Source organism: Podarcis vaucheri (genome assembly GCF_965113315.1).
Source record: "Podarcis vaucheri genome assembly, chromosome: 6".
NCBI lineage: Eukaryota > Metazoa > Chordata > Lepidosauria > Squamata > Lacertidae > Podarcis > Podarcis vaucheri.
The window spans coordinates 29,326,304-29,345,135 of record NC_138764.1 but is presented as its reverse complement, the minus strand read 5'-3'; the positions used below and the strand labels follow the sequence as shown (position 1 = coordinate 29,345,135).

The 18,832-nt window shown below is 41.6% G+C and overlaps 1 protein-coding gene across 7 annotated transcripts in view; it reads right to left on the bottom strand.

Annotated features, from left to right (window-relative positions):
• CDC14A (cell division cycle 14A) overlaps positions 1–18,832 on the bottom strand; it is a 99,248-nt gene that overhangs the window by 62,390 nt on the left and 18,026 nt on the right. For 6 of the 7 annotated variants that reach the window (XM_082227872.1, XM_082227870.1, XM_082227871.1 and 3 more), the window contains exons 4-6: positions 17,198–17,290; positions 11,704–11,783; positions 564–630 (exon numbers count right to left, since the gene is read on the bottom strand). In XM_082227872.1, coding sequence (XP_082083998.1) covers positions 564–630; positions 11,704–11,783; positions 17,198–17,290 — 240 coding nt within the window. The remainder of the gene's footprint in view (positions 1–563; positions 631–11,703; positions 11,784–17,197; positions 17,291–18,832) is intronic. The other variant, XM_082227874.1, reaches the window with a different exon arrangement.

Genomic DNA, 18,832 nt, shown 5'->3' with positions numbered 1-18,832 from the left:
CCCCATCCTCCAGAAACTGACTTCCTGGGGAGTTACTGGGAGGGAAGGGAGGAAGGAAGCAAAAACCTGAGACACAGGTGCTGCTACACAGTCACGTGTATGAATGCCACATCTAATGTCAGGGTGGGTTAATATAGTAGCTGATAATATAACAGGGCTAGCTGATATAGCAGTTTTGTTGCTTTGTCCAATGAGGGCATCCACTATAGGTCACTACAAAAAAATCTGCTAAAACTGAGTAGTGCACCTGTCTAGCTGTTTGAAAGCACACCAGTGCAAGTAGATAAATAGATACCACTGTGGCGGGAAGGTAAACGGTGTTTCCATGCGCTCTGGTTTCCGTCACGGTGTTCCATTGAGCCAGAAGCTGCTTAGTCATGCTGGCCACATGACTCGGAAAGCTGTCTGTGGACAAATGCCAGTTCCCTCGGCCTGAAGAAAAATGAGCGCCACACCCCATAGTTGCCTTTGACTGGATTTTAACCATCCAGGGGTCCTTTACCTTTTTACCTGCATGTGCCTTAGGATATGATTTCTCTTTCAAATGCATTTTGTGACGTTACCTTTTTTATTCCTTGTAGACAATCCAGAATAGTCAGATTATATGTACTGTTCCCAAATGAGGCATCCCTACGAAAAGAGAAATATCAGCATATTCCAGATAAATACAAAAACATCTACCTATCATACCCCATTTTAATAGATGGCAATGTTTTAAATTTCTGAAATTTGAACCTGAACATGAAGGTTACACATGAAAACACTTCTACACACAATTCTCCTCAATTTATTGATGGTAAGTTCATTTAAAATGTTAATAGGATGAACTCAAATAAAAAGTTATTGATTTTTATTATTGATTATTAGCTACATGTATAGTTTGTATACCATGTATACAAGGAAGCATACATGTTTCTCCTGCTTCGCACTCAACTTTACCGTAACAACAACCCTATGAGGTAGGCCAGCCTGAGAGAGAGAGACTGGCTTCATGGCAGAGTGGGGATATGAACCTTGGTCCCTGGCCTCAGTCCAGCACCTTAGTCATTGCACTTCTGGCTACTTAAATATAATTCACGCTTCTGGAATTAGTCCTACAGACACCTTTCAAGTGTATTTTACTGCTACTATTTTAAATCACAGTTCCCTCCAGAGACTGAATGGAACATGGCGCAAAAGAAAGCTGAAGGCAGAAAGAAGAGAAGGTAAATGATGCTTCCCCAAACCAGCTTTTCAGACTATTAGACTATTATATTCACCATATCTTCCTGGATTAAGAAATAGGTTTTGTTTGTTTTTGTTTGTTTCATAAGAGTCTATGAAGCCTTACACATATATGAGATTACTCAAAATCGGGACTATACATAGCACACAGGACTAGTATTTCAAATTACAATTAAGATGATAGTTCTCCGCTTCTCTATGTATACTTCACCACTCCTCAGCATTTAAAATACTTATGTAAAAAAAAAAAAAAAGGGAGTATAACACTGAAGACAAAAATGGAGCATAAAAATAATTTGAAACAATATCCTCCTCAATGTTTGGCAATTCTACTTAAAATGGATACTCCACAGACTTTGCTTGGACTATTTTCACCTCATTTAAATAGATATTAATAAATCTAGGGTGGTCACCACAACTGGGAAATCAGAACTACAATGTAGATAGCAGTTTTGGCTGTGCTTCACCGGATCAGCACAAATAGCTGGGAGAATAATTCACTTTCAAGTCTAATTTCAATACTCTGCAGTTTTCCATTATAAGTATTCTTAGATATGTCTTAATCTGCACCCACACCTCTGACCTCCAAGAGGGCTATTTGCATCTTCTCCCTGACACACATATATTACTAACTGCTACAAAAGAAGAAGCGATAGGAACCAAGTTAAAGAGAAACCTTGCCCGTGCACTGCAGAATGATCTTTCATCCATTGACAATACTATTTAATGAGTTTTTGTAATACTGTATTTAGAATATGTATGGCATTTATCTGGAAAGTCTATTCACAGAAGCAGCAGAAGCAAGACTTTTGCTAATGCACCATATGCTGGCTACTGAAACTTAGTCCGTACATAATGCTTGCCTGAAACGTTTGCGTGGGAAAAGTCAAACTGACAACATGATCTCCTGAGCTTTGAGAATCCAAATCTAAATATAGATTCCTGTTTAATCATTCATCATTCAGCGACACTTTACTGTGTTTTGGACAGTCTAGCCAGGGCTAGTTAAAGAAGAAATAAGGCTAGATACTTGACAAGAAACCAGTGTTAGTCTGAAAGCCTGTTGTTGTTGTTGTTGTTGTTGTTGTTGTTGTTGTTGTTGTTAACGCACAAAGAACCTAACATTTTCTAAGACAGGGATGGTCTGTAAAAGATAATCTAACAGATAAAATAACAAATGGAAAAAAGGATGGTGAGGGAAAGGAAGGCAAATATTGGAGCAACTGCTTATTCACTCCAATGAAATTAACAGGCCTCAAGTTAGACATGGACATTGATTTCAATAGGCCTACTCTCAGGGATTTAGGTTTGATGAGGCCCTGAGCTACTGAAGGTAATGGGGCCCTTTATATGTCCAGCTGTCCTTTGTCAACAACAAATTGTCGCTGTTTTTTGTGTTGATTATATGCTATATGGTAATTTATGGACCTAATAGGTATCTAAAGCCATTTGGACATAACAAAATAGGAACCTGCACAACACAAAACACTGTTGCTGTATGTAGGTTTTATTTGCTTTTTTATCTTATATTTTGGAAATGAACAGGTTTTTTTCCTTTCATTTTTTGGGGGAGCCCCCAAGAGAGTGGGGCCCTAAGCTATAGCTTGCTTAGCTTATACGTAAATCTGGCACTGCCTACTCTGAGTAAATGTTAGTTGAATGCAACTTGGGGGCAGTCTTCCAGAGTGATTGTGGGTGCCTTGGCTGGTGGCAGAGGCCAAAGTATGTCTCCCTTTGGTTTAGCAGTCCTAGGGCAAGTGGCAGCTAAAGGAGTGTGTTTGTTCTTTGTGGAGTGGAGGGGAATAAGGAAATTCCCTGCAACACATTCTCTGGCCGATGAACAGGCTTATGTTTTCCCCTTTAGTTGCCATAATACGGCTAAGGCAAGCAATGCTAAAAGAATTAAGAAGTATTTTAACCACATTTCGGTGGTGGCGCCCGCCCTGTGGAATGCCCTCCCATCGGATGTCAAGGTGATGGACAACTACCTGACATTCAGAAGACATCTTAAGGCGGCCCTATTCAGGGAAGCTTTTAATGTATGATATTTTAGTGTTTTTTGGTTTCTGTGGAAGCCGCCCAGAGTGGCTGGGGAAACCCAGCCAGATGGGCGGGGTACAAATAATAAATTATTATTATTATTATTATTATTATTATTATTATTGCTAATGGAGGATGTTGTAAAGGTAGCTTCAAGGGAATCTGAATTTGCAATAGGCAATGATTGGATGTTTAATGCAAAATCTGAATGCCAGATGTGCAAGGAATCCCAGATGTGTGAAGGCAGGCTGCAATTACTCTCAAGAAGGAAAAGCATAAAGTGCACATTCTCTGATGCACTCTGCAAGGCCGACGTAAAAAGCGTTACTTGATTAATCACGAGTTTTAATCAGATCTGCTTATACAACTCTCTCGGGGGGGGAAATGGCTGTGTTCAGACAATTGTGTACCAGCTTCTTAAGCTGCTATATAAAGGACTCTAACAACCATCAAGTCAGCTGTCTTGGGAGGAAATGCCCTGTCCTGGACATGGTCAACTGATCTGCTCCTGGAGCTGATGGGATTTGGAGGCAAAGGGTGCTTCCAGGAATGGTCTGCTCTTTACCAAGGGCAAGACTGCCAGAACCACCAGTAACATCAGCGAGAAGTTGCTGCTATTATAGACAACCAGATTAATTTATAATTATTATTATTCACGCTCAGGCCTTTATACAATGAAGCCACAAAGCAACTTGATAATCATTTGTCAATTGTGCCGAAACCATTTCTTGAAAGTATGCCATCCTATTAATCAATTGATTTTTTTAAAAGATATAATTGATTTTTTTTCCTTTTTCATTTTTACTAAACATGGCAGCTCCAGGGCCAAAAGCTGAGCCTTCTCGAGTACCAGGTTCTAGATCTGCAACAACGCTGACCTTGAAATAAAACTCTGGATAGGTAATTTGTGTTTTAATCTGTTTTTCTAGTTTATTGCTGGTTTTAGTATTCTGATTTGTTTTATATTCTTGCTGTTAATTGTTAGTAAATTTATCTTTTTATAAACCGCTGAGGATTTTTTTACATTTCAGAGGTGTATAAAGTTTATGAAACAAAATAAACAATACTCAATGTGAACCATTAACTTGAATACTCCTCACATCACATTTTAACACAAGTGTGTGCAAAAGAGAATACCTTCTATATTTTTTCATATGATAATTTCTACTGGAATGTAACAAACCCAAGTGTTTAAAGGCTTCAGCCGCTGCTGTTTGATCACAATCATGTTTTGCTCTTCTGCTTAATTGCGTGGTCCACTCAGTTCAGCATCCTGAGGACCTGTCAGCTTTCACTGAAAAAGCAAGTTTCTGGGGCTTATAACTGCAAAGACAGGCGATGGCTGGAGAAATATCACACACCAATGGATAGGGTAAGAACAAACAAGTCTCCTGTTTTCTATGAGGTAAGGGTGGGAAACAGACCTCTGTGTATTTTCAAGGTTTAAAACCCAGCAGAATCCAGCTTCTCTTGGCATATGATGTATCATCCTTGGTGCTGAATTTCAGCTTTAGAGAAGAGTATATACAAAGGCCCTAGCCCCAGGCCGACTGGTATATTATGGCAACAGTGCTCCCACAAGCACAAGCCCTGACTCTGTGCAAGGTGCTACTAAGATTGCTGCAGATTCTGTGCCTAGGTAGAGGAAAGTGAAGTGAAAAAGGGGAACTTTCTTCCTGAAAGATGTTTTTTCTAGAAACCTCGTACCACCTTTACACTTTCTTTCAGCCGTTCCATTCCCACTTGCATGTAAATACTGCCTTTATCCCTCTGTGTACAATAAGCCCTTTATTCACGATCTGATTACAAGGCACCTAATACTGCTGCCCAGATACCAAGTCCATGTTTTATATTGTAGTGAGAGATCTTATCCTTTGTGGGTAAATCCTTATTCCCACTGACAACTTATTCTCCTGAAGAAAGACTGAACATATATTCAAGATTTCAGACACTACAAACCTATAAGCCAGGAGTAGAGAACTTCAGGCCGGGGGGGGGCACAAATGTGGCCTCCCGGGGCTCTCTCTGGCCCCCAGGACTTTCTCTAGGTCACATCCACCAATGGCCTGACTTCACATCTTCTTCCTTCCTTCTTTTTGTCTGGCTAGAATGTGTCATTGAACCCTGAAAACAACTTCTGCTTGCCTCAAAGAATAGAGTGAGGTGTGTGTGTGTGTGTGTGTGTGTGTGTGTGTGTAAAAACTAGTCTATCGTGCAAAGGTAATATTTACATTTACTGCTCCACCCATTTTTGTCTCTGCTCCATCCACCATCAGCATGCAGCCTTGGAAGGGAATGTGGCCCTCTGCTTGCAAAAAGGTTTCCCAGCACTGCTATAAGCTATCATTCACTTGCTATGTACAGTATTTATTTTTTCCAGCAACTGAAGAAGAGTTTGGACTTGAAATCCTGCCTTTCACTCCCCTTAAGGAGTATCAAAGTGGCTAACAATCTCCTTTCCCTTCCTCCCCCACAACAAACACACTGTGAGGTGAGTGGGGCTGAGAGACTTCACAGAAGTGTGACTAGCCCAAGGTCACCCAGCAGCTGCATGTGGAGGAGCGGGGAAGCGAACCCGCTTCACCAGATTACGAGTCCACCGCTCTTAACCACTACACCACACTGGCTCCAAACTGGTATTCGGAAGCATAATGTCTCCAAGCATGGAAGCAAAGCGTAGCCATTGTGGTAAACAGCTACTGATAGCCTTCTCCTCCATCAGTTTGTCTCACCCTCTTTTAAACCCATCCCTGCTGGTAGCCAAAACTGCCTCCTGTGGGAGCAAATCTCATAGTTGATGGGCTGTGTGAAAAAAGCACTTTCTTTTGTCTGTCGCAAATCTTCCAACACTCAGCTTCATTGGATGTCCCCAAGTTCTAGCGCATGGGTAGGCAAACTAAGGCTGGGGGGGGGGGCGCGGATCTGGCCCAATCGCCTTCTCAATCCAACCCACGGATGGTCTGGGAATCAGCGTTTTTTACATGAGTAGAATGTGTGCTTTTATTTAAAATGCATCTCTGGGTTATTTGTGGGGCACAGGAATTTGTTCATTTTATTTTTTCCCCAAAATATAGTTCGGCCCCCCACAAGGTCTGAGAGACAGTGGACTGGCCCCCTGCTCTCGCTCTCCAGGCTTCAGGAAGCCATCTGCAACCTAGGCAGCCCGCGGGAGTTCCTGCAGGGCTGTCTAGGCTGCGCATAGCAGCCTGTTTCCCGGAGCGCCGGGCGCGCTGAAAGCAGAGCGCCCGGCGCTTCAGGAAACCATCCACAGCCTAGGCAGCCCTAGGCTGCGGATAGCAGCCTGCTGCACATAGGGTGGGGCGCCCTGAAGCAGAGCACCCCGCGCGCCGGGCAGACATTGGCCAGCCCCACAAGCTCGGGGGACAGCGGGGAGGCGCAGCGCCACCATCCCGCTGTTCCCCGACCTGGTTTGGTTTCCCCGACCTGGTTTTGGGGGGAAAATAAAGGGAAAAAAATTTCCTTTATTCCCCCCCCAAAAAAACTAGGTGCGTCCTATGGGACGGAGCATCCTATGGGACGAAAAATACGGTAGTCTTGTTGTTTCTAGAAGCTTTCCTATCAAAAAATTTACCTGCCAATACTAATGCAATGGTTTTTCGAAAGGAAGCTTTCAGAAAGACTTGTCTTTATTTTCCTTTGCATAGGAATCCAGCAAGTTCAGGCAAGCCCAGAAAGTCTTTGTCATATACTATTAACAAAGCTGTGGCAACACCATATATCCCTTCCACAGCAGCAACTGTCACTATAGACTACCCTTGCAAACAAATGCTTTCACGTGCCAAACATTCTCTAATGCTGTACACCATTTGTGTATAGTGATCGTTTAAAGTATGTGCTTTACTAAACTCTTGCAGTGGAATCAGCCTTAAATATTCCCCGTCCTTTTGAAAGAAATGTACCTACTAATGCCAAGTTTCAAGTTAACCGTCATTTCTCTCATTTATGAATTGAGTGTCTACAAAGAGAGATGCAAAACTTACCAGCACATATCTTTTTTATCCAGGAATCACAGGGTAAAGTGTCAGTCCCAATAAAACCAATGGCCATACCCTAGATCTGTGGTTTACAAACTGTGGGCCGCCAGTGGTTTGTGAGCTTTATTCAGGTAGCCAACAGTGTGTCTGGATTTGTGGATGCACATCCACTGTACTGAATAATGATTGTTAATTGTATTCTCCCACTGTCTTTTATTTCTTAGGTTGTATTGTATTTACAATTCAAATTCTATGGAATTACAAATGCCACAGCAAGCAGAGAAACCATTAAGTGGTTCGCTAAGATCCCAAATGGTGGTGGTGGTGGGTTTGGAATAAAATAAAAATAAAGTTATGGCATTTCGCCAAACATTTAAGAAAACAATTGGGTGGTATTCTACTAAGTTTTACTCAGAGAAATTAATGAACGTTACTAAATTAGATCCATTCATTTCAATGGGTCTACTCTGGATAAATCTTAGTTCAATATTACCCATAATTTCACTCAAGTTTTAAACATCAGATCCCACCCCCCCAACTCATTGATTTGCATGTGCATAACTGCTTTAGGTTGGTGCTAAGACAAGCTCTACCAGAAACACAATCAACCTCAGGCAGCAGATGCTAGGGGCCACCCAAGCTGTTTTGTACCCACTAGGTTAGCTTACTGCCCTCACGTCAAGTGGAGGATGCTATGCAATGACCAGTGTTGAAGAAAGATTAAACTGCCAGTCCAGCCAGCTTCTCTATGTGGAAGTGGGGAGTGGGGGCCACCTTGTCCTTTGCTTTAGGCAGCAAACTGCACTGGGTTAGCCATGGATAGCATAGACATAACATTCCAGATGAACACACTTTAACACGATGAACCAATGCTCCCTTGCCTGCTGTTAAAGTTGAGCAGACTTGTGGGTACCAGGGACTTCCCAGTGGTTCCCACACCTGTGCAATTGCTGTGAACTCTATGGGCCCCCTCTTGTGGCCTTTAAGGAGATTCAAAAATTTCTGTATGCCACCAAGCTTTTTATTGACAATTATATCTGTCGCTCTTTCTATTCAAATGCCCCTCGCTGTATTATTACGATATTCCATTGTTGTATTGTTTTTGACATTTTTATTGTAAACTACCTTGTGAAAGTTTGCCTTAAAGAGGCAGAGCGGAAATAACTAAAATCAAGAGTTTTCTGAATGAGTGGAAGTGACTGCCTTTGGAAGACTTCCATGGTTTCCAATTGGGACAGGAAGGACAGCTGCGTGTACACCTATTTTCCTATACAGCTTGGTCCTTTTCTGCTGTCAATGTTTACTCAGCTGTTGTACCCTGGGCCGGCCACAGATGATTGTATCTGGCACCACTGGAATGCAAAGAGGCAGAGACAAGGGAGCACTGGGGACATTCGGCTGAACCTCCCCTTATTGCAGTCCACTGGCAGTCACTTGCATAGAAAGCAATTCGCTTGTGGCAGACTCTCCTCAGTTGTTTGTATTGCCTAATGAAGGGGCAAAGGCTAAGCAGAAAAACTGGAGGTATGCACTTCCATATATGAAAACTCTTTAAAACAAAATATTGAGCATTATAAAATGGGTACCGCTGCCTATTGTGAAAGAATGCAGTCGTATTTCACTGCAACAGATCCTTTGGGAAGCTAGAAGGTCTGGCATTGATAAAGCGATTTGACTAAAAACCTAACGTTAAGTGCCCTCAATGCAATATTAATCCCTTCAGCCAGCATTAACTTCTCCCCTGTCTTTCCACCATGCACAGAGGTTGGAACCTGGCTGCGTGGTATATATGATCTAGCTGAATACTGGTATTTCAGCAGTCTTTTGCCCCTACAGTCCTAAAATGAAATGATGTCTGAATTTCTAAGCAGATTAAGATTTTCCAGGTCATTGAGCTAAATGAAACCAGATCTATTTGAATGAAAACTAATACTACATATTTCAAGAGACTCGGTCGTGCAATGACTGTGTCCTGGTGCCTAGGAGGTGCAGAAAACAGACCTGAGAGTAGGTCTCCACAGTAGCAGCATCTGGATTGTAGAATTTGTTATCTCAAGATACCCAGCAATCTGATTCACTTTACATAATCAGGCATTGGGTCTAGATATCCTCCTAGAATTGGTTCTGGTTTTTGATTATTGATTCTAGGCCCAGGAGTACTTTATGATTGTTTGGTTATTTCAGTATTGGCTTTGTTTTTAATTATGTGATTTGTAAGCTGCTCTTAATGCTCCTTGAAGCACAAGAGACAGGCATGTTGCCTTATAAACAAAATTACAAGAACCCTCCCCATTAATAGATATCACAATGTAAAAATCTCCTAAAAGTGTCTTATAATGGCATCCCGTAACTGGTCCTTCTTGGATCACTAGACTGAGAAATCCTGGTATCCACAGTCATTTAAACTGAGAATCTTTACCAATGAAGAAAAGCATTTTTGTTGTTCAGGAACAAACAACAAGCTGATTTGGATCATGGAAATATGTATCTTTTTTCTGCTCTTCCATTCATACCTATCAACTAGATTCAGACATGCATTTCTCTTGAAATCGTACCTAGATAGAGAAAACTGGGTATTCCTGCAGGGGAACACAATGAGGAGACTATGTATGCATGTTTGAACTGTGCTTCTGGTCCTTTCTCAGGTAGATTTCAGAGGGAAAAACAAGCAGTTTGTGTCAAACGCTTTACAGTTGGCACTGGGAGGCCTATAATGAATAAACAGGCTCCAGGAGAAAAGTAACCAAGCAGCACAAGTCATTTCTGCTCTCAACTAAAAAAACAAGTAAATAACTAAACAGTGTATGTGTTAGAACTACCATGTTCCATGCACTGACCCCACCAAGTGAGCATACACAGTAGCTATGTAGGCTTCAAAATAGCATTGCTATCATTGATAAGTTGCCCTTGCTTTAAATATTTGATGCCTACAGCTCAGAATACATTCGTGGCAGCTATCTAAACTCCAGGTATTACAAACAGTTCTGTGCTGAGAAAGCTTTGATGCTTGGCATCCAGCCAGCTTCTTTAAGCAGCTAAATCAGCAGCAATTTTGCCCTAATGAAAATGACTGTCAGGAAATGCCAGCCTTATGTACCTATCCTTCTACTCTTTCCTACATTTTCAGGCAGAAGGTAGAAAGTCATTCTGATAATGACAAAGGAACGGCTTCTGTCACCATCTACCTAATGGTCAAACTTAATTCATTGGCATCTGTGACTCACATCTGTCTCAATAAGGCTCCAAGGCTGTGACAGGCACGTCAAGCCCATGCTGGACCTACATTTTCTATTTAACTATATCTGCCAAACACTAACTCTCTAGGTTTTGCGGTGAAGTGCAAATCAGTTCCTCAGCAGTTACAAGCCCATAATACAAGCCTGGAGACATAGCCTCTTAAATCTGGTTGAAAAGAAGACATGCATATTTAATATGCAAAAATGTACCAAATGACACGGTAAAGAACACAAAAGCGAAAGTTTAGCTAATTTTTATCAATGAAGCCAAAACCATTCAAGTAATATTAATCATTGAATTTATTTGTCATTTTCTACCAGAAAAGTCTCAAAGTGAGTTACAACAATAGCATTCATGCAACCACAAATATGTATGATGTGTAAAATCAACAACACACTAAAACCAATGATCCACAATCACCAAAACCAAGCAAAAATGCCCTTCCCTCACACAACACAAGGATTCCAACTGAGATAGCCACAAGAACCCCAACAATATTAGGATCCAAATGCCTGGGAGGATTAAAAAACAACAACACATTTTTACCTGGTGCCCAAAATCTGTCAAAGTTGGTGCTAGCAGAGCTTCCACAAATATAGGGCTGCCACCCCAAAGGTCTGTGCTGGAAATCTTCCAGAGATTTGTTATTGGGAGGTGGTAAGGTGGTGTGTGGGAGAAGGAATGCAGTAGGGAGCCAGAAAAAAAAAATTAGAGCATGTACAGCTCTTTGGACCTTTGGTGGGTAGCAAGCAAAAGGAACAAAAAGCAGTCAGAAAAACAGGTCCAAAAATTAAGCAAGAGAAATGTAGACTAAGGGAAGTATCATGGTGCCTGAAGGAAGCTACACATCATCATCCACGTATCATGGTAATTTAAATGCTAGGCAGCGACTGCAACACAATATGCCAGCCTCAAACACCTATTTAGAAGCTTTGAAGCTAATCTGTTTAATTTGTAACTACAGCTGGCATAATGTAATGGCTAAGAGGCTGAGCAATGAATCAGGAAGTGCCTGGACTCCCACCTCTGCCACAAACTCACTAGGAGGCTGCAGGCAAACTACTGTCTCTTAGGCTCCCCCTGCAATGTGGGGGATATCAAATACAGACTTATCTTATAGGGTTGTTGTTAAGGATTGCAACTAGATAATGCATTACACATGGAAGTGCTAGGCAAATGTTAGGTATTATTACTGCGGCAGCCATACCTAAATGGAAGATATGGTGGATTAGATCCGGATAAAAGTATTCGGTAAGCTTCTTCTGGTGTTTTCTTTAAGGAGATTACCTGCAAAAGAACACCAACGTGAGCAGCACACTGTCTTAGAAAAGCTAAAATGGTATTTGCAGTGGTACAATATATTTTCTCAAAACAAGACCTTAATGTGAATTGGATGAAACCTGCCATTCTTTAGCATCTGCTACACAGCCTTAAAAAGAGTATTTTCATGCTTCAATCGGTCAGAGAAATGCCAATAGGCTGTATACAATGCTGTTGCTCAGCAGACAGTGAGGAACAGGGAGGGAAGCAGTTTTCAGAGATTTCCCCTTCCCCCTACAGCCCCCCACACCTGATCTGCTGCAGAAGATTTGGAAAGGGCTGCAGGGAGGAGGAGAATTGCCCAAAATATATTCCCCCACCTTTCTACCGACATAATTCTTACCATTAGCTAAGCCAGTGTTTCCCAAACGTTTTTGGGCAACGGCACACCTGTTTACCGGAAAAAAATCTCGCGGCACACCACCATTAAAGCCCCGCCCCGTGACGTCAGCACGCAGCGTCACGCCGGGAGGGACGCACAAAAGTGAACGTTTTTTCCCTTCCCCTTGCCGGGGTGGGAGGAGGCAGCAGAGCGAGGGACTGAGGGACGGCGGCAGCTGAGGCGGCGGCGGCTGTTGTGGTGGTGGCGGCGATAGCGGGCGGAGGAGCCGTCGCCGGGAGTTGCTGCTGCTGCTGTTGCTGCCCGGACATGCCGGCCTCCTCCTCCTCCGCTGTCTCGCGCTCCTCCCTTTTGCGCGCGCTGCCCCGCCGCTCGGCACCACCACCGCGGAGCCGCCCCCGGCTCGACGCAGATCCTCGCCGCCGCCGCCTCTCGCCGCCCGACTCGCCCGCCTCCCTCCCACGGCACACCAGCCGGTGTCTCACGGCACACTAGTGTGCCGCGGAACACCGGTTGGGAAACACTGAGCTAAGCAACATGGTTGGATACCATCCATTATTCTTAATGTAGATATGCCCATCTGATGTTTGATAGAAGCACCACAGCTTGCAATTCGCTTTCCAGTAAATCATATTTTAGGGCATGTTTTTGTATGAGTTGGATTGCATTATGAGACCATTTCAGGAAACTCCACCCAGTTTGCTGCAACATCCTGAGTTCAGTTCTATCCACTGTTATATTGATGAGAACACATCCACTGACTTCTGTGGTTATGTTCGAGTCAGTATTCTTCTCCTGACTCTCTTATAATAAAGCACTCCTATTCCCATTCAGTATGCTTCTTGGAAATCAAATTACTTCCTTCTCTTTTGTAGTAGTGAAGATGTAGGTCATGACGGCTTACAGAAGTAAGCAGTAGCAAATAAAAAAATAGTGCTAATAAACTTATGAATGAAATCTGTCTCTATAAAAGATCGCCTTACCCACTCAACTGCATCAATTGTCAGAATTGGCACTACTACAGGTGCTATTCTGCATTTGTAAGAACTCTTTCATTCAGTGTGGCAGTGCCTACACTTTGTAATTTCCTGCCTACTGAGAGCAAGCAGGGGCCTTCACTGTATTCCTTTTGGCACCTGTTAAAAACCAATATGCTTAGAAATTTGAGGTCATTTTAATCTGTTTTAGTATCTTAACTTCTGTATGTTTTAAAGTATGGCTGTGCTTTTTTCTTGATTTTACTGTTTTATCTTTTGTAAGCTGCTTTGAGGTTGTTGTTTTTTTAATCATCAAGCGGAATATAATTTTTTATGAAATAATAAATTACTAACAAATATACTGATCTGTGTCCTTTATCAAAACTTACGTTATGTTTTCATTGCTGACGGTAGTTGATAAAAACATGATTCAAGGAAACCTTTCTAGGACTGTTTTGCAAACTGTATTTTCATTCTCTCAGTTTCCTGAAAAGTTGTTTCTAAGGAATGAACTGTTCCATGATTAGGACGCTGCATAGGCGCATTTCAAGGGTATTTTAAACTACATTCTGCAAATTCTGAGACGGTAGAGTAAATGCTCAGCAGCACATGCAAAATCATTTCAGGCTTTCTGTTATTTCACACACCAGTGGCTGCTAAACAGTTCCTTGCTAAAGCTGATGGCGTTATACCAGGAGTTCTACTGAAACTAACAAAAGTATTCTGGGAGAATTATAGAGCTGCATTTAAGGCAGCCTGGAAAAAAAACACTCTACACAGTATGATTACTTTCTACTGTAAACAGTATGAGTCCCAGATTCATCCAGATGTGCTCTATGCCACCAGGACATGATACTGGTTTCATGAGTGATTTGTTTCACACAATGGTAGAGTCAAATGTTAACTAGACCTCGCTAGGTAGAACTAGGAGCACAGTTTGCTAACAGTGTAGAGGAAATGGGGGAAAAGAATGGGGCTCCCACCTTGCATTTTGAACAACACTCAAGGCAGCATTATAAATAAAGCAAGACGAGAGGGAAATATGTGTTCCTGGGAACTGGGCTCAACGGAAAATACGTAAGTCACATTGTGTGGCTGTTTATAGTACACAGCTACCAGTGGAAGTTCTATTCTAGAATTTAATCTAGTGTTTGCCTATTCTCATTTTACACATTAATATTTTAGCATTACGGCAGTAAAAAAGCAAACCTCTAAACTAACAATGTTCAGAATGTCATGTATTAGACTACACAAACATCAGGAAACATTGTTTTTCGAAACAGTAACATTATGCATAATAAACCTAGCACATGAAGGGAGAGATAAATGAGTGGAAACTGTTGGCTGCATGCAAGTTTAGGACTGGTAATTCAACTGAAGGTTATTTTGGCAAGAGAGGAGAGACTCTCATTCTATTTTCCTTCAAAGAGCAGCCTACTATCCTAAGAAGCATACTGTGCAAAGCAGGACTGACCCACTTCTGGCACTACCTGTCTCACCTTTAAGCTTGATTTGCACCCACACCTGGGAAACAGCAATTAGATGAGGCTATGATGTGCCTAGTATCAACCCCTGCAGAATCCTTACCCCCACAACTGGAGATACAGATTGCATCTCCATCCCTAATCCTTGTTAAAACCTCATGAACAACACACACCTGACTCCTCTGCAGGAAAGTATACCAGACCATTAGTCTGTCCATGCTAAAAAGGGATGCAACAGTGGCACTCTTAACTCAACCATTAATGTTATTAATTTAGCCAGTCATACACAAGCCAGGCAGACGTGTCTGTCCTAGCTGAATAATTGCTCTTCTGCTCCACTTTGTGTGTGTGCAGTTCTACATTAACCTGGCTGTTTGTTTCTGCTATCTATGGCACAAGGAGTGCTGTGGGAGGGCAGAGCCAAAGGGAAGCATGCTCTGAGCTCTGCCAAGGCTTCTCAGGATGAACATAATTGCAAGGGACAGGCAAGCCTAGCCCCATCCATCAATCAGAGAAGCAGAAGCTACAGGAAACTTGTTTCCGTCCTCCTTGCGCCAATGCTTGTTTTCCTCTTCATTCCTTATTCCTTCTGCACTGTGTCTCTTAGAGAATTCCTATCTGCAGTCAAACAATCTAAGTGCTGTACAGAGCTTGGACATTTCTACATGCTTTATTAGTTACTATTAAAAGGAATATTTCTACCACAATTCACTGTTTGCAGTACTTTTGCTGCACTATCTTCTCAACACTAATGGTTCTGCAAGATCACGCCTGTTGCAATAGCAACCAGGTTTATTTATTTATTTAAACACAGAAGGCTTCCATTGTTAGATCCAGGGTGAGGTTGTCAGCCAAGAAGTATAATATCAACTGTGCAGAATATAAATGCCATTACAGACTTAGAAACGATTTCAACATTATAGCCAGAAAGGATGACAAATGGGACACCAAGTTCATCATGGCATCGTTGAATTACAGAACAGGAAACACAAATCCCCCAGGCCACATTCCACAGACCATCATCCTTGGACCCCCTTGAGTCATACCATACGGAACTATTTGGGCCTGCTGAAGAATTTCCATATAGAAGCACAGAACAAATGTATAGAGAAATCCAAAAAAGATTGGGTTTAAGTCCTACTGCCCAATGAGGGCTGATAGGCACAAGAATGTACTGTATTTTTTGCTCTATAAGACGCACCAGACCACAAGTTGCACCTAGTTTTTGGAGGAGGAAAACAAGAAAAAAAATATTCTGAATCTCAGAAGCCAGAACAGCAAGAGGGATCGCTATGCAGTGAAAGCAGCAATCCCTCTTGCTGTTCTGGCTTCTGGGATAGCTGTGCAACTTGCATTCGCTCAATAAGACGCACATACATTTCCCCTTACTTTTTAGGAGGGAAATAGTAAGTCTTATAGAGCAAAAAATACAGTAATTTAAAGCTAACTCCCTTTCAATGACTACGAGTCGAAACACAGTAGCTGTGGCAATTGCTCCTTGCCTTCTTGTGAAGTACTGGTCTTTTGTTGATTTCATTTCCATGTCAATACCATCCCCATATGACTACTGTTTGGTGTTTCTCAGCACACATATGAAGTTAAAGCAAATGTTATGCTCCTCTAGAAAAAGCTCAACTAGTTCATTTGTTTGTCTCTTGCTCAGTTGCTCCACAAAGGGCCCATTTGTTTCCATTACTCCATACAGGAAGATTATGACATATGACGTACTTATACAAGTTCATATTCCCAAAGTAATGCTGATGATCTCAGTAGAGATAATGTTTCTTTTTTCTTTTCGGCACAGGTATTTACACACCGTTTCCCTATACAGGAGACCCATTTCTAAACAACATAAATCCAAAACGTAACTTACTGTCAAAAGAGCATTATTTTAAGACATACTGCTACAAAACTTCAAACGTTTACCTTGTTTACCTATACAGATAAATAGCCTACAACATTTTATATGCATGCTTCAAATAATAATAATAATATCAAGTTTCCCAAATAAAACCAACACAAACTTTGCGGTCTTGCCTCACCAGCACAGCTGTAGATCTTATAAAAAACATAATTTACAAAGTGCCCTTTAACAAAGGAGAGGTCAAAACTGTGCGCACAGCTCAACATGAAAGCAGTAGGGCAGTCTCTCCTGCTGGTTCCCTTGAATCCAAGAAGAATGAATAAGGGGAAAAGGCCCTGCAGCAGACTGAACCCCCTGGGACCAATCGTAGAATCTGGATTCCCAGTCCAAGGAAGATATTGAAAGGAAATTGGACACAAGAACGAACAATGCTGTATTATGTGAACACAGTGTAGCAATAAATGTAACTATCTTTTTTACCTTCTTTCCCTGCTTAAGACCAGAAGCAGGAAAGGGAGCAACAGAAGAGACAAAGGTTCAGCAGAATGGGCAAATCTCTCCCACCTTTTAAATAGTGGACTAGATTGTAGAAGAATTATAACAAAAGGACAGTGATACTAGCATATATAGTATCTGTACTTAGCCAGAAACATATAGGTCAGCAAGTCCCTGCAAGAGAGCGAGTGAGACAGACAGACTTATCAAGTGATACTTACTGCATATGCACCTATCAAAAATGCGGCATTTGCTCGTTTCCGCTGGTCAAAGCTGGTATAATATACTATTTTCTTTCTTGAAAGACTGAATGACTGTTTAAAAAGGGAAAAAAGTACGAAGGGATGGTTAGCACAGAACCACAAATTTAAGTGAATGAAATACTGGCAGCTAAGTAATACCAGTTTAGCGTTGTGTGTCTTGGCAGTTCTTTCAAATTACCTCACATCCTGGTCAAGTGCTCCTCAACTAGGGATGGGAGAATACATTTATTTGGTTCACATTAAAACTTAATTTTGCATTTTCCGAACTAATATGTGAACGAAAACACATTTAATCTTTTGAAATCTGTACTTCTCTGAATTTTCTTATGTAGATCCCCAAAAGGTACTCACAAAATGCAAATATTAGGAGAAATGTGCACAAAAATCCTCACAAGATTTTATGCAGACTAAAAATAAATAAAAATCACAAACTGCTGCAGAAATGGGACAAACTTAGGATCGGAAAAGGGAAAAAAAGGGGGAAACAAAACTGACAGATTCATCTGTCCCTAGACAATCACAGTATGCCTGCAAATTGGCCACTTGTCTTTCTTACTTTTCTTCTTTAGCCTCTTTCTGAGATGGTTTGGATATTACATCAGCCACAGGTGATGGCATTCCTGTGGCTAACTTCCCATCGCCTGTGCTCATCTTCTAATAAAACCTACTGAATGCCTAAATTCTAGCAGACAATACGCCTGAGGAACTGGGACACCAAAATAACCTCTTTAAGACATCTGGAACAAACAGTCTCCTCATGTATTCACTCAGCAACAACAATAAAGACAGAGGGAATGCTTACAAGACAGGCACACCTTTGAATGAAAAGTCCAGAACATGTAAATCAATCACCAGGCTCCATTCTTAGCTTGCTGCTTACTGTGCAGAAACACCAGTAATATCAAATGTTAAATCTCTCACATGAATAGGGGTTAGAGAACAATGAACCAGTGACTTGTTTTCTACTCTTGTGCTCAGCATAGGGATGAAGCATCTTAAAGAAGAGTGATCTATTACAGCATAGACTACGTGGATCACGGTTCAAGACAGCTTATGCCTTAAGAAATTTTTAAACTTATCGTGTTAAGATAACGGCCTATTTCACACCCAACAGAGAAACAAAACAGAATCCTAGCACACTGCTCAAATCGCACTCATCCCTTTCTTGTCTGGCAACCCTTGTGTTATCTTTAAACTAGCAACTCATGGTTTACTTCTCTTCAAACACACAGCTAGAACAAAGCCAGGAACAAACCATGGCATATTCTTTGCTTGCTCTTGTGGTTTGGAGGGAAAAAACAGACCCCAAGCACTGATTTGCATGTAATTGTGAGTCAACACTCTGGTTGGTTTCCTCTTAATGCAGCAAAGGAAGAGAGATGGCTGCAATCTGAACAGCATACATGCTTGTTCCCTGTAAACTATGGTTTGTTTCATCCTGGCTTACTTTTATATGTAAATCAAGCCACTGCATTAATTTCTATGAAATATAATCATTTTCAAACTATTTTTCATCCAACAAAGTTTCAGATCATCTTGTGAGTTAACTGGAAGAATACCGTTAATATATGTGGTATATATTTTAGATGTCAT